General features: G+C 37.8%; 2 protein-coding genes across 3 annotated transcripts in view; one reads left to right on the plus strand and one right to left on the minus strand.

Annotated features, from left to right (window-relative positions):
• Nucleotides 1-24,755, minus strand: part of pvalb7 (parvalbumin 7) — a 50,302-nt gene that overhangs the window by 1,660 nt on the left and 23,887 nt on the right. The window contains exons 2-5 of one of the 2 annotated variants that reach the window (XM_042484669.2): nt 4,987-5,012; nt 2,761-2,863; nt 403-471; nt 45-174 (exon numbers count right to left, since the gene is read on the minus strand). In XM_042484669.2, coding sequence (XP_042340603.1) covers nt 45-174; nt 403-471; nt 2,761-2,764 — 203 coding nt within the window. In that variant the 5' untranslated portion in view covers nt 2,765-2,863; nt 4,987-5,012. The remainder of the gene's footprint in view (nt 1-44; nt 175-402; nt 472-2,760; nt 2,864-4,986; nt 5,013-24,755) is intronic. The other variant, XM_042484671.2, reaches the window with a different exon arrangement.
• Nucleotides 17,819-24,755, plus strand: part of ncf4 (neutrophil cytosolic factor 4) — a 40,861-nt gene continuing 33,924 nt past the window's right edge. Inside the window, exons 1-3 of the mRNA XM_042484668.2 lie at nt 17,819-18,013; nt 18,884-18,968; nt 19,063-19,222. Coding sequence (XP_042340602.1) covers nt 17,982-18,013; nt 18,884-18,968; nt 19,063-19,222 — 277 coding nt within the window. The 5' untranslated portion in view covers nt 17,819-17,981. The remainder of the gene's footprint in view (nt 18,014-18,883; nt 18,969-19,062; nt 19,223-24,755) is intronic.

A 24,755-nucleotide genomic window follows, 5' to 3' on the forward strand; every position in this document is an offset into this window, starting at 1 on the left:
ATACTATGTATTTTTATGTTATTGTGTCTGTGTGACTTTCTCACTTGAGCTCCTCCTCCTCTATGAAGCCGCTACCGTCCACATCCAGAACCTTGAAGACCTTCTTGACGTTTTCAGCTGACATGGCCCTCATTCCCACCATTTCAAAGAACTTTTTAGGGTCGAATGTTTCTCCTACAAAAGGCAAAACAGAAGGTACAGACAACCATCAAACAGCTTGTAAAATTCTGCCTTTACATTATCCAGTTTAAAATGTTTTGCACACGTACAGACGTAGTTTTCTGCAGTTTGAAAAGATAAAAATATGTGGATTTGCTGTTTCAGTATCCAAAGCTAACTTCTCAAACTTTGCAGGCCTGTCTCTGCTGAGAAAACCATGTCGACTCCACAACTGTTACAGACCTGCAAAGGCTTCAAGAGCTTTCTTGATCTCCTCAGCTTTCAACAGATCTGTCATCGACATTTTGCCAGCTGGATAGATGGACAGAGAGAGACAAGAGGGGCAGAGAGCATATGACAGGTAAGAAATAAAAAAATATTTCAAAGATTTAAGTGAGGACGTCAGCCAAAATGGGAGCACAAGAGTTTAAGATTTAGAACAAAAGCTAAAACTGTTAACATTGTGTATGCAGGTGTCTGTGGAAGTAGGCTAAATGTCTGGCCAAGAGATACTTAAGGACTAGATGTAAAGTAATATATAACATAGTCTGTTGTTTGGAGATGACATACACAAATATACACGAAGAGGATTGTGACCCTGGCGGACCTGGTAGAATTACATTCAGGCATTCAAAAGATGGCCTCAGAGGAACTTGGCACAACGGGAGACGATCCACGGCCGTGGTTTAGAATTTAAGATGTGGGCATAAATACAGTCTAGCATACACAATACATATAACTAAATCACAGACACACACACAACCACATTATACTCAACAGATATGTACACACAAGCACATTTACTTCTTTATTCATGTGAATTATTTGACTGTTCTTCTAAAACTAAATTTAATCACGTCTTTGATCTTGGTTTTTTGATCTTGCATCCCCTGTTGGACAGATACAGTGTCTAATTAACACAAGACACTAGCAGTTGCACATTTGAGTGGAGGATTGCACCACTTGTTGGGTTGTTACTGTCATGTCCCTCTGATTTACAAACAGCAAAATGCAGTGTTTTGGAAATTCAGTGAACAGTTGACTGGACCTATTCAGTATAAGACATTGCAACATTATGACATGGACTTTTACAGAAATGAAAAACATATAAAACAATAACATCCCACAGACATTGATGGCATCAAATTTATTCATTATTTATGTATTTGGATCCCCATTAGCCACTACCAGGGTTGCAACTACTCTCCCTGGAGTCCACACAAGTAAATACTACATCATAAAGTATAGCAAATGTATAATTTAAAATCCAAGGCAAAAAGGAACAAAAGGTCAAGAAGAAAACAGGAAAAGTGCAATAAAAACAACAATCAACACAATACAATACAATACAGTCAAACTAAAATTAATGATATGCAAATTGTGGTGTGCTTACTGAGAATTTTTCTCATCAAAATATCCACCAATTATCACCAAATGTATGCAAAACCTTAACTCCTGAGTACACAGTTTGTATGGTGTAAATTGGTGTAAACACTTAGCTAACACTTAGCTGAAAGCAACATTATGCAACTTTTAGTTGATTGTTCAGTTTTGGATTGGTGCTTTGGTGTGACCATCATCCAAAGGCATCAGTATTTGAAGCCTTGGGAGTTGCATAATGTTGCTTTAAATTGTTATTGTGTGGACATTTTACTTATTTTTATTCATATTTATACTCCGTGTCAATTATGCGTTGTATTATAGATGGAAGACATGAGATGTCAGGACACTTAACCCAAATTTCAGAGAAACTCCCCCGCACTGTCTAAGTTGCAAAAGAAACTAATTTATTGCAATCTTCATCAGGCAAACAGTGTGCTTGCAGTCTGTTTGTTAGATGAACTGAAAGGCCCGATAAATTCTTAAAGTTAAAGTTAGACCGTTTGCAAATTGTGTCCTACTTGTCCCTCTACTGCACACTGTTTGAAATAGATGTGCGAGGACATTTAACCCTGAACCTTTCCAATTCAAATGTTCAGTAAATAGATAGATCTAGAGTATTTTAATAATGCCAGCGGGAGCTTTTTCTGTTACAACAGTTTAGAGTAATAAAGATGAAATCAAACGCAAGACATATACAACACTTTAGAACAATATACAGGACTTATATACATGTGGGGGTAGACACAGTGCAAGTGGTGCAAAATGAAATGCACAATATCCTGTAAAGTTGTGGTGCCATTATGAATCAGATAATATGATTTGAAAGAGGATGAAAAGGTTTTTTGAGTCCAGAGTGAAAGAGTCTATTTTGGTCTTTAGACAGTAGGGGGACACAGACATTGACCCACCTGACGCAGACGGGACACAGTGCTCACAGTGAAAGTCTGGGCTATGTGTGCAGCTTGAGTGTAATGCTAAATATCACTAAAGAAAGAGTGTAAATGATCTGCTAAGTCGTGTTTCCCCAGAGTACTCAGTTGCAGTACACTGCAGTACAATGTCGACACCAGTGGGTGTCAGACCTGAGCTGAAGGCTTTTGGGGGTTTTGTTTACTTGTTTAGATCACTGGCAACAAGTGTTGAGTTGACAAGACAAATGTTTGATCAGTGTGTTTGTGCCTATAAGAGAACTGCGCTCCCTTGTGTATGTTATCTTACACATAGTGCCTTGGTGAGGATATGCAGAGCCCCCAGCGGAGAAGTTTTGATAGTCCCTCTGCAGGTTGCACTGTCTTGACCCCGACAAAATGTTTTACCCTCCCTGACAAAATAAAAACAGAGCAAGACAGAGATACACAATCATCCTCTTCCTTCCTGTACAATATAGAACTTTCTTTCCACCTGTTATGTGTCTACATCTTTGGCAGCAAAAAGCCAATTAGTCATCATCCGTTTGTGGTTTTGAGATGTCCAAACTTTCTTCTATCTATGAGATAATGTCTTCCAATTAGAAATCCTTGAAGTCACCAGCTTAGGGTGTCTCAGGTTGTTTTTTGAAAAGCTGTTTAGTTGCATAATTGAATCTTTTATCAAAAAAGTGCAAACCTTGACAGAGTTCTGGTCTGTCAGACAGCATTTGTTCAGCCAAATTTAAAGTGTGTAGTTCACAGGTTCTTTCACAACAGCTTTAGCTTTGAGGTTAGCAGATAATTGCTGTAGTGGGAGAAAGTGTCCTGTGATCAAAAGGCCAAAGCTTTCATCACCCTTTGCAGCAACCGAGTCCTGGGTGTCCTTGAGCTTGTTCCTTTTTCCTCGTGGGAAGCTGGAAATGTTAAAAATTACAATGCAGACACGATCTGTCCTGCAGCGAACAAATACGACCGCTGTGATGGATAACAGAGGTTATATTTTAACACCATAGCATCATCAAATGACTTTCATCGGAGATTAAAAGTTAGTTCTTCTCTGTGAGTGTCACATGAATGAACAACAAAAATCACATGTTAATATCAACCTTCAGCTCTTCATTCACAGCTTTTTTTCCCCATAGAACGAGTTTAATAATTCAAAGAGCAGGTCAACATTTAATGAGAACTAAGCTACACCAGCCTGCAGCACAAATGATCTCTGCAAGCTGGAAGACTGAAATTCGTGACAATATAATCAGCAGTGTGTCATGGCACAGCAAATGTTTTATTTATAAAGAATATTTTATGTGTCATTAAGCGTCTAGGCCCCCCTTTTTCGAGAAGGGGCCAGTAAAAATAACAATGATGAACGTCTAGAATATGCATTACTGTTAACTACTGTACTTAGCACTGTGGCTACTGTGCCATGGCACTGTGCATAAACACCTGTTCAGGGTGACACATGAGCCAACAAAGCAACCATTAGACCAACACCTGCTCCTAACATTACCATTCATTTGATACATGCTACTGCAGAGAAGAAATCGAAAATGAAGCAACACATTGCGGCATGCAAGATGTGAAAGATCAACATCAAACCAAGCATACTTTTAGAAAAGTAATTCCTCAAAAAAACCGCTGTATGTTTTTAGATGCTAAGGGCCAGATTATACTCTTACAACAAGTGCTTTTAAACGTTTGGAATGGCCACACAGAAAGGTGGAAACACTTTTCACTAGTAGCAGAAGAATATTTAACTTTCACTATTCACAACTCTGATGCTGCATTTACATGAGTTTTCATTGCTTTCTTTACAGGGACAGCCCCCCACCCCCCACCAAAAAAAAAAAGAAAATTCAATGTTTCCTCTTTTTTATAGTGCCATTTATCAGTCTAGATTGTTTTGTTGTGAGTTGCAGAGTGTTAACTGTAAAGACTTCTGCTTTCTCTCCAATATAGTGGAACTAGATGGCACAAGGGTTGTGTGCTCAAAGCACCAAACTAAGATAAAATAAATTTACAAAAAGAAAATAAAAAAACACAAGCCAGTCGATGTCTCCAACACTCTGCAACTCACACCAAAACAGTGTCCCTTTATGATTAAAATTATTGGGAATGAAAGATATGTTTTTAGTCATATACATGTTTATTAATAACACTTTTATCCATCTCATGTTTTTCATAATGTGAACTTACATCCATGATGCCTCAGAAAGATTTTCAGAGTCAGTTTGCTTTCAAGCAGAGCATTTCATCCTGAAGCACTCCTGCTTCACACTCCACAGCTACAAAATATTTTATTATCGTGTTTCAGTCCCGCTTAATTATTCATACAGCCAGCGAAGGCATTTCATTCAGTTGCAGCATATCATCTTATCACAGATAACGTCAGCAATCATCGTATTTCATTTGTCTGGTCACAATAGCCCTCGGCATCTCATTGTTGCCAATGACCAAAGCACCCCTTATTTCTATTGTGTGTCTATTGTGTGTCTATTGTCTCTGCTACAACATTAATATTTGTGTTATCTCTTACCTGGATGAAGGGGTGGATGAGTTCACCTGAGAGGAGAGAGGTGATGGAGAGAGAAGAGACAAGGGTTGGAGATGAAGGTAAGAAAATTGGGAGGGAGGACACTATAACACTTTTATAGCTGCCTCCAAACGAAATATACAATTACCCCACATACCCCCCTCACCCACCACATCCCCTCCGCTCAGTATTCTCTCTATTTTGAGAAAGGCGGGGTGGCTCTCAAGACATGACACACACACCGCTGGCCCTTGAGTGCGATCGCTTTCTCTGCAGCACGAACAAATCACACACAGACCTATTAATAATACCACCTTATCTGACTGTCCCTCAGACCTTTCATCCACACAGGTCTTTTCTCTTTCCCTGCATGACTCTCTTTTGTTTTTACACATATATTTCACACATACTATTATCTAATTTGATTTATTCTGTAATCTTGTTATAAATGATTGGTCTTTTCACTGTCAGAGTTGCCAATATTTTGAAAAAAAAGTTCAAAGATGGGGGTTTATGCGATAAGGTGAAATTTATTATCTGACGATAAAAAACATCAATTTTTTCATATCTTGCTATATTGTTTATTTTGTTTACATCATTTGGTAATGCTTTGCGACTACACAATGCACGGCACCAAAACAGTGGATACTTAACTTTATTTAACATTATAACAGCATTTTATTAAACTTTATTATAACAGCAATTTATCTGTTATTTAATTTATGGCAGTAGCTACTGAATTTATAACTGTAGTTCATTTAATGATTATGCATTTTAGTAGTTTACAATAGTTTTGAGGAGATTTCAAATATAGAGGAATAAATAGTGTATCGCGATATAACCTTAAAATATTGTGATATTATTTTAGTGTCATATCGCCCAGCCCTAGGGGGAAATATTGAATTTGCAGTCTGACAGTGCTGTGCTGTTTTTGCAGTCTTGTTCAAGAAATCTTCCAGTTAGTAACACAGATTATATATGGGAATCATTAAAAAACAAACAAACAAACAAAAAAAAAGTGGATGTATCATTTTCTACAGCTTGGAAAGAGAGGATGAAGGGTGAAGTGAGACATTTTTGAAAAAAAGAGAGCATGAAGTGATCTCAATAGTTTTTAGTAGTTTACACAATACATATTGAAAAAATCAGAATACACAAAAAGAATACACATAATATTAAGAAAATGAAAAAGCTAGTGCATACAAGTTACCCAAATGCCACTCTAAACAGCTTTGTCTTTAGCTGACTTTAAAAGAAACCACAGCGTTGACAGACCGAATGGGTGCAGGCGGAGCAATCCAGAGTTTAGGTGCTATGGCCTCAAAAACTCAATCACCACGGGTCTTTAGACGAGAGTGAGGGACAGACAATAAATTTGGCATATTTGACATATGAGCGAGCTAAAGAATGCGGGCCAAATAGTTCATTCACTTGAGCAGGAGTCGTGTAGGACTGAGTAACGCTTCATAAGTAAGAATCTATTCGACCGTACCAACACTGCAGTTCATATCAGCCTCTAAAGTCTTTGAGCATCTTTTACAGCTCCAAGTGTACAAAGCCATTAAACTAAAATATGGTTTTTATCTTGTTGTGGAGTTCTGACCCCAAGTGGTCAAAAAAAACTGTTGCAGCTTTACAAATCATCCTTTAACATTTCTTATTCAGGAATGTTCTGAACTTGAACCTGAACAACCTCAGAGGGCAAGGTACTTTAACTGCAAAGACTACGTTTTTGATCCCCCTGAAGGAAAGCTATGCCTGTGTAAGTTTCATTTTCGCATTTCTCTCTTTTACCCCAACAACTTCTACTCTTCATTTCCTTTCTCCCAGTATCTCTCATTTCATTTCTTTTGCTCAAACTGTCCATTACTTTCCTAATGTCTCCTTCACATCTCGCCCCCTTCCATTTGCCTCTCTCCATATCAGACAACAACTTTGCTCCTCTTTCTCGGCGTCCGTATCTTCTTTATCACTTATCAGTCTCTATTCTGTCAGGATCCCAGCAGCCTGTGTGACTCCTCTTCCTCTCCTCTTCTCATCTCATTTTGCTTTTCTTTTGTTGAGTGATATAGACCATCTCCTTCCTCTTTGCCAATCAGGGCTAAAAGAGGAATTCATTTATGGTAGCTCCATGTATGAGAACCAGTTGTAGACAGCAGCAGACTACTGTTTGGGATCAACAAAAGCAAGTATTTTTTAATGAGAGTTTGGAACATTTCCAGCTAACTCTAGGCACCAAAGAAAAAATGTTCACATAACTCTAACCAAGTGGTTTTTGTGCCTAAACCTAGCCGTCCTTTGACCACAGCATTTTCATAACATAAAACTGAATACTGAAACATAAAGCAACAAAATGTTTTACACATTCATTGGAAACGCATAAAAAAACATATAATTGTGGCTTTAGGGTCAACTGCTTCTCAAAGATCATGTACTTGTCCTGCAGTCTTGGAGCTGTGTTGCTCAACAGCCTTATACATAAACAATACTTGTCTGTCTCTGTCTCTTGATGTCCTGTGCTGACCCTCTGTTCCCTCAGTGTCCTGTCCTGAGAATCTCTTAATGTTCTCCTCTCTGTTGAATTACCCCTCATCAGCACCTTTTAGCATTGTAGAGGGACAAGAGAGGGGCGGGGCAGTGCGGTGAGGACAACACACTGGAGGGATTTGTTGTGGGGAGAAAGGGTCAGGTGAGGAAAAAGGAGAGATGCAGACATAAATATGGATGGGTTAATGTAAATAAGGCACTAAACGAGGAGAGGCAGGCCAAGAGTTTGTCAAGGACGAGACTGGAGAGGAGTAATGAGGATAATAAAGGGGTGACAATGTTAAAACTAAAGAACAGAATAAACAAAGTGTAGGGTGGACAGGACAGAGAGCATCTAAAAAATCTTTAATGTTTTTGTACTCATGATTTTAAGCATCCATACCATAGTGTTTATTAACTCAAATGGAAAAGGAGACAATGCAGATTTGGACGGATACATACAATACGGGCAATAATTGTAGTAGTGGGGTATCAAATGATATTAATACACAAATTTGAGAGCAGTTCAGTTTGTTTTCAGCTCATAGTAAATAAAGTGTGATGTTTAAGGCGCTGCAGTAACAGTTTAACTTACAGCTAAACTTCAACTGTTAAACCAAAAATTCACACAGCAAACATTTCGTAGCCGATTGCTTCAAAATAAGCTATGCTTTTAATTTTTTAATTATACAAAACTTTATATAACTTTGTTTTTAACAGTATTGTATTTCATTTTATTATAACAGTACTTTATTTAGCTTAAATATAAAAGCTATTTATTTTAATTTATTGTAACAGTATTTTATCATGACTGTACTTTATTTATATGTATTATGACTGCACTCTATTTAACATCGTTATATGACAATAACTACTTTATAAAATTTTATTGAAACAGTCGTTTATTGAATAATTTTGTATTTTGATATATGTAATATCATGTATCACAATATAACTCACAAATGATTCAATTTCCTTCTTCAGCCATATCACCCAGCCCTAAAAAAATGATATTAGATATACAGAATGCTCCACAGATCAAACTGAAAACAGAAGGGGGAAATGAGGTGACGTACAGAGAAAGAGACAGAGAAGAATTTAAATGTGTTTTAATGACCAACCTGCTATTCAGGGACAGGTGGTGCATTAAATCATGGCGGGGGTCGATACAAGCTGCAGCTGTGTATGTGAGTGTGTGTGTGTATGTATGTGATTATGTATGGTAGTGATATAACTAGGGTATCCCTTGTCTACTCACCCAAAGATTAGTAGACACTGACCCTAAAAATAACCATTGTGGCACCCACTTACTGTACTTACTGTTATGTGTTAGAATATCACGTCTGCTTGTACAGTAAAGACTCTTAAGGCCTTGACGTACCTTGTCATATTGGTTATTAAGTATAAGCATAGTATAAGCATGCATACAAACCTAAAAAATATTTTTTACAACACAGCTGTTGAGGGAACAATGAAACAGCTGCGTTTGGGAGTTACACCTCTTCCTTTTTGCTCTAGAATCTGAGAGCAGATGATTTTGATAAAGCAGCGTTATGTGGCATGCAAATATGTTTTTGTTTAAGCATGAATCATATCATGTTAATCAAATCACTTTACTTTTAAATGTCTAATGATATGTCACTCTGGCATTTTGCAGGCTGGCATCTTTGCTTTTTTGTGGTAACTCCAAACTTGTCCTATTTACATGTTGTGTGTTCTTAGCTGGCTGACAACATTCTGGAGTCGACTGATTTTGTTCAGAGTTGCTCGGTGTGTGAACTTGGCTCAGTTTAATTAGGTTGTGATGTCAGGTGAGCAAAATTTAGTGTCAGGACAATTCCCAATATCAACTTCAATTTGACGTAGAATACTGACAATGGAGGCAATGAAATTTTCTTGGTTTAATTTGTGTTGTAAAGTAACAAAAATCTAATGTATTTTGGATGTGTCATGCATTAATTTTAAGGTATGGAGACCAAAACACAACATTTGTAATGTTAACCTACATGTGAAATTCTAATGTTAAACATTTAAAATATTGTCAACCAGATTTTCATTGCAACCCAAATTTTACATCTGTCTGACCTATGAGTCCAGCGTCTTTGTCATATCGTATTGATATTTGGTGCCAGCTGGGCGGCAGCTTCGCTGTCAGGACAGGACCAATGCTGCGGTCAGATACAGAAAGAAATGTAAAAATAGATGTAATGTGTGGGAGTGGAGGCTTTGGAGTTGTTAACCTTTGACAGAGCTGCATGTTGTATTGAGTAATAATTTATTGCTTCTGCTGTTCAGTAATTAGCAATGTGACATTAATGAGTTTGCAGTCATCAGTTTGTACTCATTTGGGTTGGTGACTTGACTGCAGCACCCCTCAAAACCCCACAAGCTCAGTTCAGGCTAACATGAACAGAGGAGTGGGAGAAGGAAGCCCCTCTTTTTGCCAAATGTGCATGACTGCACTGCAGGCACTGGTTACGGTGGTATATTTAGTGCTAATATTACGGCTGGTGTGTGTGGGCGTGCGTGGGAGATGGTGAGTTTTAAAAGGAATGCACCAAGTTGTTGGGAGTTTGGCTTGTTACACAGCCAACATGTTAAGTAATGAGACACCAGATCTTCCACATTTCCTCGGTAGATTCCAGTTAGTCATACTGATTGTTTAGTTTGTACTATGTTTAGGGACAGTGGGTGAATAGCATTATCTCTACAGGAAGAAAATTAAAATTTCATGTATTTGAACATAATTTTATTTCTTTTTTTAATTTATGCTCATCGGTAGATATGGAGATGGACGGAGCCTTCTGTCTGTACTCTGTGTTAATGTCATCCATGTTTGTGTGCATTTTCGGAAAGCTTACAGATGCGAATGAAACTCAACAGTATCACTGGGAATTATGGGGGCAGTGTAGCAAAGTTCAAGTGAGATACGACTGTGGACATTTAAAAATTTAAAAATGGATGGAACAAATCAATACTATAGTGAAAAGATGTATTTAATTGCCTCCAACGCTCAACGCTGCCTCCGTTAAAAAGCACATTATTACAACCTCCTCCACCATCATCTTGTTTGTTGTTGTGTAAAATCAATCAATAAATCAGACTTTATTTGTATAGTACTTTTCATACAAAGGAACTATAACACAAAGTGCTTCATACAATAAGACCAAAATCCTCCCAAGCTCTACTACTGTTAGTTAGACAACTGGACACAGGAGTCGAGGAACATACATAATGAAATGCTCTTTTTAATTTACACTAAGCATCTCAGGTTACCAATAGCAACAAATCCTTTTCCTTTGTTGCAGTTTTCTTCTCTCTGTCATCAATTCCTCAACTACGAGTGAATTTGTTCACTGTTGTAAAGAATCTCTCTCACTTAATCATTTCGGGATCGCTGTCTTACAATAACAACCATGCTTCTCTATAAAGCCCCTTTCCCACTATACAAGAGACCTACTAATACCTGCTAACATATGTCCTTTTTATTTAATGGATAAGACGACAATCAATATTTACTCCTTGGTCAGTTGACTCTGCAGTAGTCAGGTGGTCACAGGTATTTATCAGTTCCGGCTCCAATCAGCGCTGATTTTCAGCAATAGAAATACAACATCTGGGTGAATGCACTTATTTTAGCCCTTTGTTAGCATGATACAGTGACAGGCTGCCACAAAATACCATCCATCTCCTTCCAAGGAGTGCTCGAACGTTGTTCCAAAATTTGTTGGCATGAGTTTGAAAGAGAGTCAGAATAAGTAAGAGGTATGAAAAAGAAGTAATCATTGTGACATTTTCACTGGCCTTTATGCTGCTTTCTACTGTTTGATAACCCGATTTTTGGCCCAACTGTAACGTCGAACATGACGCACTAGAGAAAAAAGCAAAAAAAAAAAAACCAAACAGTAAACATACACACAGAAAGGCATAGTCGTCAGCTGCAGAGCCATCTACACAGCTCTGGTCTACTGGCAATGGGAAAGGAGACTTTCGCCCATTTTTAGTTTTCTCATTTTTAGATAACCTGCTCACACCAGAAGAGAAGGGCTATAAGCTATTGTCTTTTTAAAACAAAACTAAAAAGTTGTTTTTTGAAGCAGAGGATATCAGATATTTGATAAAACTTTCAAGTTGTACCTCCCGAATTATAGTCACAGATTGACATTGTACTCTGACATGAAGTCTCAGTGTTTAGATTAGCCCTGTGTCACCTCTTCGTCTTTCTACTTCCCTTATGATGTCTCTACGGTAACCAGCTGTCAAAATGGTAAACAGGGGCCGTGTGTTTGCTGAAACTTTCTGTCAATCTCACTTCTTCTGTTTCTCTCTGTGCGTATATGTGTCTACCTATTTGTCTGTCAACTTAATGGCTTATTGTATGTCATCAGCTGACTTTTTCACAGTGTACTTCTGTTTCAAAGTTATATTCCAAGACCAGCATCCCATAAACTATATACAAACAAAGCCACAGTACACTCTGTTTGACACACACACACACACCTTCTTTCACACATATACACATATACACATTCACAATCCACAAATTCTCTCTTGCACACAAACACGCAGAGCAGGCTCTAGCAGCTGGCCTGACCTTGAAGATAAATACACCCTTGAAAAATGTTTCTGCAATTCATGGCTGGCAATGGTCTGTTATATGAGCAGCGTTTCAAAGGATCCATCTCAGGCTGCATGAAAATAGATATAGAGCCAATATGTGACACACACACACACACACACACACACACACACACACACACACACACACACACACACACACACACTATCCTCTATGCACCGTCACACTCTATAGCACTCCATTACACTCCATTGCTTTCTTTTTTCATACACACACTTACACTCTTGTTTCACAGACAAGCAAATATTCACACCTACACAGTCTCTCCTCATACACACTCCCACACTCTCTTTCTGTGTCTCTTTTCTTGCACTTGACTACATTTTTACTGTTTGCACACCAATAAGTTGACTAAGTCACGACCGAAACATTCGTGCAAACACGGGTAAAAATCCCAGTGAACATTGCAGAGGGAAAACGCCTTCAGCACACCTTATCCACAGTCACATAATTGCAACCACAAGCAAACAGCTTGCTGAGTGTAGATACTGCGCGTGATGTGTTGACATACAGAATGAACACTTCCCCTTCATTGCCAGTTTTCAGAGAGTCTGAAGCAGAGCTGATGCCACAAAGAGTGATTAAAAAGATTCACATTAATTCAATTTATAACCAAAACAAGTGCCCTTCATTTAATCTCAAGCATTTAAGACACATTTCAGATTAGACAATAAATCATAGTTGCTCTCTCTCTCTCTCTCTCTCTCTCTCTTGCTCCCTTACACAAACCACACAACTTTGCTGACATCTAGTGTTATAAACTTTCATCACTTCAGATTTTATTTCACTTATTTCTCTCTCAGGTTAATTTCAACCATCAGCAGTCTTTGTCTGTTTTTATTTACAAGAAAATAAGGGTGAGAGGTCAACACTGCCTTTAATGGTGTGTGTTTATGTAAAGGTAGTGATTTGGAGAATGTGTACTTTCTGGCTCAGGTGAGATAAGAAGTGAGAGAAGAAAGGAAGAATGTCAGCTCACACTTCAAGAAAAGAGTTGACTAAATGGGTGGAGGAGGCAAATTACCTCCTGAACAGTGAGGAGCCTGATAACAGGATTAAACTTAAGGGGATATCTATGTGAACACATTTATAAATGCTATTCCATTAAACATATATCATAAATTAATCTTCAGTATTTTTCAAACATAGCTCTATTTCCCCAGTGAATAATGGGAACAACATCAATTTGGTCCAGTACTGAGCAAAAGGGCTGCAGGTGTAAAACAGACTGCAGTGTAACCTCTCTGAGCATCCTCGCACTGTCAATTTATGGCCAGAGTTTAAGATGAGCCTTTTTGTTAAAGAATTTCACGAGTCGTGAATCAAAAAAACAACTTTGCAATAAGTGGACAACCCACTCTGCCTCCATGTGTTTGTGCTGTGTTCACAGCTTGTTCTGCTGCAACCAAGTGGCCAAAAAATCTGTTAATGCAGCAGATTTTTTTTGTGACCAGTTTTTTTTTTTTATTGCTTTTTCATATCCAAAGCCTTGTGTTTTCATTTAAGTAATTAGTAAACAAACACATTTGCATTTTTGATAATCATATAGCTGCTCATTATATAATTATACCTTTCCATACAAAAGGAGAAGAAAAACATCTTAAAGCTTATAAAGATGCTGAAGTCGTCACCAACTGATTGTTTTGTTGAAAATTATCATGTAGTTGCACCGTCTCCACTTACACTGCAACTTCATAAATAGATCGTTATAACAGCTTTGTTGCAAAGAGTGACATCTCATTTATAGCAGCATCGCTGTCACCAGCTGGTTAACCCTGAAAACACATCAAGAAGCGGTGATGTATGACTCGCCACTATTATTACGTGTTTCTGCTGCTGGGAGGTGTGGTCATGTTTCGGGTTAGAAGAAATTCAACAGTTCATAGGTCAACATGTCACAGCAGTCACAGGACTCTGTGAGACTGTCAAATTCAGTGCCTTAATTGTTACAACCTCCCAGTGTTGGTGTTATTCCTGTCTCAAATGAATGCAAATCACATTTGTGCCAAGTAACTGTCACTGTACAGCGCAGAGTGTCAATCTCATCATAAATGTAAGGAGATGTTGTCTGACACAGTTTGCTCATGGCGGAAATAATTTAGTTTGAAGTGGAAAAAATTCTCTCGGCTCTTCTATCAGTCGTCTCTCTCATCTTTCTGTGACAAAAGTTGAGTACAAAATGTCTTTCACCTGTTTGTGGAAGCTGTGAACTTTTAGTGATATCTTAACTCTAAGTTGCTGCAACTAACTTGAGTAGCGCAAACTGTTTTTACAAAGTCGTAGTGTAACTTCTGTACGATATTCAAATGAATTAAGTTAACACGTAGCTGGTGCAACAGCTGGTGAAAAACGTGAGCAAACTAATCTTTATGAGCAGCTGCGAAACTTAGTCGAACCTACCATTCAGATATTTTCATTCATTTTAGATTCTTAAAAAAAAAAAAAAGACGGCTCACTTTATCGCCGTAAGTCTGACTTTTACTTTTCCATCTGTTTATTTTAGTTTGATTTGTCTGTTACACATCCTTCATATCTCACTAGTGTTGTCAAAAAAAATATTGGTAATGTTTAAAGTCACTCTGCTTGGTTATATTTATCCTTTAATAGCATTTTAAATTGAATGCTTTCAATGTCAGTTTTCCTCATGGTATTAATGTTAAAGGTAACAGATATCTGGATTTTTCAGAGTATTGTACCCCCCCAGCTGCCTGGTAAAGGTTTTTCGGGGGGCATTATTTTTCCTCACTCGGTGTGAGGGTCCAAGGACAGAGGGAGAGTGCTGAAAATTAAAAAAAAAATTGAATAACAGCAACATCCCTTCCTGTATGTAACTACATATAGGGTAAAATGCTCTACAGTATGTTGTGTACTTAATGTTTACTCTGCTTGGCGATAAATCGTGATAACAGCTGACCTTGGTGGAAACATGTAACCATTGGCTTGTGTGACGTTAATGAACCATTGTGTGATACAGTGTGGGAGGCCGAGAGAAGCTGCCAATACTCAACAACCGTCTTGCTTGTTCACAGTATTTACACTAATCAGTCAAACTGAACGTGGGAGTGATTAAATGATGCTTAAGACAGTGTGTGTGGTACCATTGGTACACACTCTGCAGGAGACTGCCGAAGCTCTGTAAGAATAATCAGTGAAAGGTCATTTCCTGTGATGGACGTGCTTGGGGACTCTCAGGGCATGAGGTGACCCAAAGGTTTCTATTTTTAAATCTGTTTTTCATAACTCATTTACAGCTGGTAATTTTGGTACAGTGGCCTCTAAAATAAAGGGGAGACTGAAAAAAACAGATTAAAAATAACTTGCAATATCATCTGAATAACTCATTTATATGCATTATTTTTTCACCTATTTTAACAGCTGAAATATGCTGTTCACTATATGTTGATAAACAACATTTATTATAGATTTGATGCATGTTATGTGACTTGGTTTGGAAAAACAGCTACTTTGTAATTGTCAGCTTCTTTAACTCATCTTGTGTTTATTATTTCAGGGTGAATCACACCACATGGCTGAATGTAAAGAAGCATGTTGAGTTTGGCGTGTCATTACCAAAAGGGATCGTACACCCAGTGGTGAGAATACAGAGACTGCGCTCACCTTCACCTATTCTAACATAAACGCATGCACCAGAAACTTCATTTCAGGGCACAAAGAAGCATTATGACAGGTGACAGGAGGGCGGATTTGAGCATCTTCTTTGTTAATACCTTAAATGACACAACCGTGGCCAATCCCTGTGAAACTGTTCAAAACTGGCACGCTGCCAGTTTGTACCAGACAGACATGGTTTTGACTCCTTTTAAAAGCAAACAACATCCAGCAATTTCACTTAGGATATATCAAATCTTATGCCACATGCTGCTTATACCAAAATGCAGCCTGTGTGACAAGTAAACAAATAGCCACTTGTACCAACAGTGATGCAAACAGACTGTGAACGTATCCATGTAAAGGCCTGACTGACTGAATCCAACCTGAAGGGACAGACAGCAGTTATGAGCTGTCCAAATCAGCTAAGAAGAAAGAAGAAATGTTGGCATTTAATGTCTCTGCAAACCATGATTATGTTACATTTGCATGTTTCACAAGTATATCAACGTTTCTAAAGCGATGTAGTTTATGAGCAGACTTAGTCCAAAGCATGGGATAGGCCTCAGGTGGTAAAGTACCTGTCCTTTGTCACCTGACTAAATAAGTACCCTTTTTGAAAGACTTTTGCTTCTTTTTCTAATTTTATACTTTTAATTTGGCCATGTCATCATTCTTAATTAAAAGGGTGTCGTAACTGCAGTTGGGTTCTAATTCTGCAAGACCACAAATGCTCCTTCCAGGTGCATGTAGCATAGCTCTTTAGACAGTTCATATGTAAGTGCAGATATTTTCACTGCTCGTTACCGTGCACAAATGCACATAGTGTACTAAGGCCTTAAGGCGAGCACATACAAACCTCCCGGCAGGATATGCTTTGCAAGTGCACTTTTTTTTTTTTTTACATGTGCCTTATGGAAGGGTTGACCTTTTTTTATTAACTTGAACATGTATCCTCAAAAATGTCTGTGCATGGCACTGGAAGGAAAAGACAGTGAATGGTGTGTCACATAGATGGCTGCCGAGCTGCAAACCACTGTTTGACAGCAAAACCAGTTAAGATTTAGCAAGTCATTGCTGGGTTTCCAGTTTTTTCTTTAGACTAAGGCTTGCTTTAATCCACAACATGATGTCCTCCTAACCATAACCATGTGATTTTTATGCCTAAATTGAACCAGGTATTTTTGAAACATATAACATACCAGTGATATGCAGAAATATACAACGCTGACATTTTTTCTTGTGATTCAGTTGTGCTAATATAGTTGATTATGTGTAATAGTGCTGGATGATAGTTGCACAGGTTGTGTTCAACACAGTAGACAGAAATTTAAAGATTCAGTTCACTCAAATAACACATAACATATTATTTCTCATTTAGGTCTAGCACTATAGTTTCAGATACTGGCCTCTGATTGATACTTCTCTTAACATTTAATCAGTGTATAGGTTCATTAATATAATGAGTCACCAGGACATAATTGTTTTAAAATTACATTTGCTCTTAAGGTTTATGAATTTAATCTTTCAGTGTTGTGTGCATTCAAATAAATGAATAAATAAATAAATAAATAAATAAATAAATAAATAAATAAATAAATAAATAAATAAATAAATAAATAATAACAGTATAAAATCTAAATCTCTAAAAAACTAAAATCTAAAAATGTAATAATAATAATTATAATAATAATTGTGATATTAATAATAAGAAAAAAAAATTTAGTTTATAATTTAGAGGTGGATATATCAAAATCACGGAATATAAACTTCCATTATGTTCAAGCAAAAATGGTCAAAACAGAGATTTTGTGTGTATGTGTGTGATTTAGATGAACTGACCCTTTATCAAAGTCATACCTGATGATTTTTACTCATCATCAGCCAGAGTCCTTACAAGTTGTGCCCCTCAACGTATTTGATCATCAGCTGATTTAACATTATAGGCCAACGTGCCGTCTGCACGCGCCACCTGCATCCACTTTAAAACACTCCCCGCCCTTGCCGTGAAATCGGCACACCGGGGCGTCCAAATAAACGCACCATCCTCTGTTCTTGTTTAAGGAACTCTAGCTTCCTGTTGCATGTTTCCGCACAGTTGCCTCTGCAGACAGTTTTCCACGCAGTCGGTCAGCGCGTGACTGCAGTTTTCAACAAACACTTTTGCGAGAAGTCCGCAAGCGCGTTTCTCCGTCCGTCTGCGGATCAAAGTGTGCGCAACATCATGTCGCTGCCGCAGCAGCTGCGAGACGAGAGGTGAGTGTTGATAGCGCAGTTTTATAGCTCTTATATTACTGATAATAAAATCAGCATTAACGTGTAAACAAGCATTTATTGCTTATTAAATATATAGATATGGTATTGCATAATTATTAGGTTTCACTTGTTCACTTTTGCTTTCATTCTTGCGTAGACAGGTTAATGAAACTACAAGTAGACTTTATATTGTAGTTTTGTGGCTGTTTCGCTCTCTATCAGAGCAAAAGTTGAATGAATGCGTGTTTTTTTGCATAAACATCTTTTAATGTGTTGCCAATGTCACAGATGTTAAGTTTGAATTAAAGATTTAAAAAATATGTAGCCTCAGATCTTTTGAGCTGTCTGACTTTAACCCTTTGAAACCTCAGTGAATGGGCTTGATTGTCTTTGAAAAAAAATGGGGGAAAGGCAATGAACAACATCGTAAAAAATGAAAATGAACAATAATTTGTAAAATATATATATATATATATATATATATATATAAGTATGCTCATGATGGATATAGTTTTGAGGACATTTTTCTATAGCTTTTTAAAATATGATTTTTCAATTCTAGTAACAAGAAGTACCAAGAAGCAATGTTTTCAAAAGAAAGCAAACCAGTTTGCTCAGATTTAAATACTTGTGAAGGCATCTGAATGTAGCACATGACAAGTGATGTCAGTCCAGGTTTCAGAGGGTTAATTTAAATTTACTGGGCTTATTTAATATTCTCAAAACCAACATGTAAAATCAGATGAATGGAAAAAAACAATTAAATATAAATGGACTTTTCTGTAGCAATACCTTCATGAAATAGAATTTCGGGGCTATTGGGGTCTTAAGCGTCTTAAATATTCTAACCAAATTATTTCTTTTGCTCAGTGACTTTGATCAGCTGCCGCACAACATCCCCATCAATGCCAACATCGCTGATATCGAGGAGAAGAAAGGCTTCATTGACTACTATGTAAGTTTAAAAAACATCTCCACAAACTTTTAATTGAGTCTAGATTTAAAAAAAAAGCAACAAATCAGCCTCTCTCTTTGCGTTTCTCTCCCAGATGTTTGTGATCGAGGTGAAGACTAAAGGAGGGAGTAAGTATTTCATCTACAGGAGGTACAGAGAGTTTTTCAACCTCCACCAGATCCTCGAGTCCAAGTACTCTCCAGAAGACCCAGAGAAGCCCGGACCCAACACCTGCATCCTGCCTACTCTTCCAGGTGAGTGTTTGTGTCCACAGCTGATAACTGCAGCGGTGTCAGATTTCACACTGTTCAAATGCATGTCTGTCAGGGGCCCACACCTCAACGGGCAAATTATGGCCTCCAATGCTGTAAGATTGCTTTTCTGCAAAGATGAATTGTGCCTTGAGCTGCCTTGTCAGACTTTATCCAAATTAAAGGGTTTATCAGGCTACACAACAACATCAACAACAACAAAAGCTATATAATACATATCTGAGAAACATTTGAATCAGCATGAACCAAAGGACCAAAATACATCTGATTTGACCCCATTGTAATGTTTATAGTTTTATTAGAGACATTCAGAGACAAGAACCATAAAAGCTTATTCAGAGACGGTACCTCTGTATTCATTTCATTGAGATGATTGATGAAGCAAAATAGTTAGTAGCAAATTAGTTGAACCTGGCTCAAATTCTGTTGCAACACAATGTGATGTTATCTGTCAGCTCTCTGTGTTGGCCAATCAATTATACTTAACCCACAAAATCATCATTTGTAAATCACTTATGCTGCGTTAACTTGAATTTGTGAAAAAAACTTTTCCTCACATGCCTCGATGGAGAACAGTGAACACTGATTTACTGATTAAATGGGTACAGCATTTAACAACAGCAAAACTATATCAAAACATCCATTTACAAACTCTTATACAACGCATGCAGTGTAATTTGATGACGTGTTTATCCCGTCATATGCTTTGTACTTTCCAAACACGTGCTTTTTTGCTGAAACCATAGCATTAAAAACTGAACTGAAAGTGAAATTTATCTATATTGTATCTTTGCTCTCTCTAGAGCCAACTCTGATATTAGTTTTTTTTTTGTTTTTTTTTTTGCAAATGCATGAGATTTCTGCTTGCAATGCAGATGTGACGGGCAAATAGCATTATTTGAAATGCTTTATCATTTGCACTTTGTGAGATTCCTGGTCATTAAACCAGTCGAATGCTGTGCTTGTGTTTTAACAGTTGTTAAAATAGAATCGTTACACCAAAATGTAATAATTCTCAATAATTTATTGGTTTTTAATCTGAGTCTGGACACGGGGAATGGAGAGGGATGACAGGTCAACAAGCGGGATGCATTTTGGTCATATTGACAGTTAGGCTGCCAAAACTCTAAAGTATTCCAATGCTACTTTAACACAAATTTTATGAAACAACAAACAATAAAACAAATGTTTTTTATCTAATTTTTTGCAATATTTGTGACAGGAGATGCAGATTTCAACATTTCATAAATACATAAAATGCACTAAAAGCATAGTGATTTGTTCAGTTGTGGTATTTACCCTATTTACATCAATGAATTATCAATCTTTTTTGTTTTGGTCTAGTGAGAACAGGGTAGAGAATGTATCTATATCTATAGAATAACATCCCGCTACTGTAATTTTCAGTTTCACAGTGATGACAGTGATTTTTCTGTGTCGGGGCTTTTCTGCTGACTGAATGCAGAGTGAACTCTATAGTTTACTGCATCCTTTCTGCCTTGTCACTCTGTAACCTTCACCTTCAAGTGCACACTCATTCTGCTTCATGCATATGGAGAGGAGCATACTGGGTTTCAGGTGACAGCTGGCTGTATTTTCATCCTGTGGCCGGAGGAACTGAAAGCCATCTGAAAATAGTGAACTGCTACATGTGTCAATTTGATATGTCAGATATACATCTGTGGACCTCCTGTTTTGTCCCAAAGTGTTCAGAGTGAACCGAGGCGTGACTTGATTCACTCGATGAGTTTAAAAACACATCAGTTGCACTTTAAATTAAGAAGGTGTAGCAAAGAATAATTACTGTTGTGGCCCTAAGAGATTTGACGACAATTTAGCCCCAGTTTCGTGTAAACTTGGTTTTTCATAATCCAATTCCGCTCCAGTCACAAGGGTATAGTGGCAGCATATTAGTGGCAGCATATTTTTGTCACAAGTTGCTGCATAATAATGTAAAATTGAGTACTGAAAATGCTGCTGTAGTTTCCCAGTGAGATAACTTCTACTCTCAAAATGTTTATTCAGTAGAAATGAAAATATTTTAGGGTACTTTGTAATGCATAATGAGTAGGAATGTCCCGATCAAGTTTTTCTTTTTTTTCCTGGTCTGAGGTATTTAATATCAGGTATTTACCAATATTGAGTCTGATGCAATGCTTATATTTACCTTAAAGGTCCCGTATCATGCCCATTTTCAGGTTCATACTTGTATTTTGGGGTTCGACTAGAATATGTTTACAAACTTTTTGTTAAAAAAAACACTTAATTTTCCTTGTACTGTCTGCATGAATATACCTGTATTCACTCTCTGTCTGAAACACTCAGTTTTAGGGGCTCTTTAAGCCCCTGTTGAAAAAAAGCCAAGTCTGCTCTGATTGATCAGTGTTTTCGGGTCTTTTACGTCTCTTTGTGTCCCTGCTCCGTCATTGCATGAAATTAATAGAGACCCAAGGAAGAGTAGCTGCTGTTTTATACTGATGCTAATGCTAATGTGATATGATCCTTAGGATCAACTCAGCACATCTGTAATAGTGAGTAATTAAAGTCCCAGAAACACAAAATGTTGGCATCTTTACAAACTGCCTTCCATTGAATCAAATGAACTTGATGTTATTTCGCAACCCAAAATGTCTTCACAACATTTTGGAATAAAACCTTTATCTCTAAATATTCTCATAGCAAAGTGTCACATTTATCAGGCTATAAGTCAAAAAATCGGCATCGACATCAGTCATCACAGCAACACTGAGGAGTACAAGGTCAGTTTAAGGCCTTACATCAGAAGAATGTAATAAATCGGTATAATCCAGGGATTGACATTGAGAATAGTCAGAAAAGAGCAGATGGATAGAAGGGCAGATGACTGCTGCAGGGGAAAATCAGAGAGAAACTGTAGGGAAAAACAGTCATGTTGAAGGGTAAAGGTTTGGGAGAGATGAAAGATGGAGATTAATCCATCTATCAGCCTTCAAGTGGTTTATCCTGGTCAGCTACGTGATGACAACAGAACAAAAAGAGAACCCAAACAAATCTCTTCTGCAGTAACTTTACCTTGTTTGCTATAACATTTGCAGTTTGGGGTACACTCAGGTAGAGAAACACCAGCAGATAAGACTTATCTTGGCTGGCATTGCTTGGTGTTTCACTCCATAAGCACCTACTTAAAGTGACAGTTCACCTCAGAATCAAAAACATGTATTTTTTCCTCTTACCTGAAGTTATTTAACAATTTAGATTGTTTTGTTGTGAGTCTGCAAGTGTTGGTGATATTGGCTTTAGAGACGTCTGCTTTTTCTCCAATATAATGGAACTAGATGGCTTGTGGTGCTCACCAAAAACAAATGCTATACCTATACTTTTGAAAATTCTTTCTATCGAACTACACCCGCCAACTATATCACTGTGCAGAAGAAATCTACAGCTACATCACCCAGCACTAATAGCCAGCTAAGGTTACAGCTCAGCCAAGGAGGACGCCATTAATGTTTACATCTTGTATCGCCCTTCTGCAGGATGACGTAGTTGGCAGGCTTACTTTAATAGAAAGGAAATAGTTCCTATGTAAAACTGCTATTAACAAGATCTGTGGAATATCTTGAGTAACCAGATCATGATTACTGGAAAGAGACATTGCTGTTGAGATGGCTTCAAAACAGGAGTCCATAAACCAATGGGTGATATCATGGAAGTTTCATTCCTGTTTTTAAATAGTCTGTGGTCCAAGAGTATATGCACACTTCCTTCTTCATGGTAATATGATTGGTTGGTGTACTTTGGTAGAAAGAAAATGGTGCCTGCATAAAACTGCTCAAAGCAAAGTCTGTGGATTATCTTGAGCAACTAGGTCATAATTTCTGAAAATGACATTGCTGTGGAGTTTTTCAAATTTATTTTTTTGGCACTTTGAGCACCACTAGCTGAGTGCCATCTAGTTCCATTATACTGGAGAGAAGGCAGAAAGCTCTACGGTCAATATTTGCAACACTCTGCGACTCATACCAAAACAATCTAGATTGAAAAATAGCTCTACAGGTAAGAGAAAAAATATTTGTTTTTGAACTTGTGTTGAACTGTCTTGTGTTGAGCTTTGAAGTTGGGTTGGAGTGAGCTTTTGACCTTGGGTGGTGGGCCCTAATGTAAGGAGTTTGCATGTTCTTATTCAGCTTCTTTGGCAGTTGGTGACTCTAAATTGTGACTCTAATGTGTGAGCCTGAATCGTTGTCTGTCTCTATGTGTCAGCCCTGGGATAGTCTGGCGACGTGTCCAGGGTACCCGGCATCTTGCCCAATGACAACAGGGATAGGCTCCAGCGTGCCCAGACCCTTAAGAGGTTATTATTAACGTTTATGGACAATGATTGAATAAATGAATGAATCAATGAATGAATGTCTGAAGGCCTAGTTTAGAACAATAGATCACAAGATTTTTAATTGGTGGCTATGATGATGGTGTTTGATTTTTGGAGATTACAACATGTTCCTGTCCTGTGTTACATGATCTACTATTTAAATGTAAATAGTAGTTTTAGTATAGGGTTTTTTAAAAGACTTTTTTAACACTTTTTGCATTTTATACTCTCCTCCGCCTACAGGGAAACTATGGAGGTGACATAGTGTTACAAAGTTGCAGTGTTTTAACACCAGAGCAGCTGCCTGACATACTGCAGAGCAGCATGGGGCTCACCCCGGTGTGGCTGATTTGTAACACCTTTTGTTCACAGTCATAACTTTTGACGTATGGTTCAACTCTCTGTCATGCTTCATGGCTTCTGTTGGGCTGCAGGGACACCTAAAATGTAAGGATAAGGCCATTTGTACCCAGAAGCGTAGCTTTGAATACTTATTTGTTCTTAAGAAAAAGGTGATGTGAGTATGAATTCAAAGTTGAGTTGCAGAAAGAAAAAATTAGAATGAGAAAGAAAGAAAGAAAAGATGTGCACCCAACAGAGCAGGTCTAGACATTAGCAAAGTAATTGGTGCATGCAAGTAAGCTGTTTCACAAGAAGATTAAGTGCTGGGAGGAAGCACCTGGACCTTCCACAATCAGACTTTAAATTAAGAAATAGAAAGCTGGTGCAATAACGAGCCGAAGACTGAGAAGTGCTGTTTTAAGCTCAAAGTCAGGCAGAGCAGACAAAAGGCCTGCAAAAATGAGATCAGAATCTAGTCTCAATCTTGCCTTATATGCTGATTACAGCAGTTATTCGATGGTTTATATATGCGTGGCACTGATGCAGAAATGCATGTTTGTAAGGCTTGAAAGTCAGAGATTTGAATCATCAGTTGGAGACCCCCCAGTCAACTGAGATTGCTTCAAGTTGAACAGTTGTTCTTTTTTTTGCTAGTCAGTGTGCTTCTGTGGATGTTTTGGTCCCTAGATTTTTGCTGCAAAGTGAGTGCTCTTGACTTTCACACTACTCTTTGTTAGAAGCAGTGCGTGCATGATGCAGCGTCACAGAGGAGGAAGAGACTCTGCACCTCGGGCTCTGAGATAATTATCTTCTCTCCTTTGCTTA

The sequence above is a fragment of the Plectropomus leopardus genome, chromosome 3 (assembly GCF_026936395.1).
Source record: "Plectropomus leopardus strain MGB_pleo_1.0 chromosome 3, ASM2693639v1, whole genome shotgun sequence".
NCBI classification, from domain to species: domain Eukaryota; kingdom Metazoa; phylum Chordata; class Actinopteri; order Perciformes; family Serranidae; genus Plectropomus; species Plectropomus leopardus.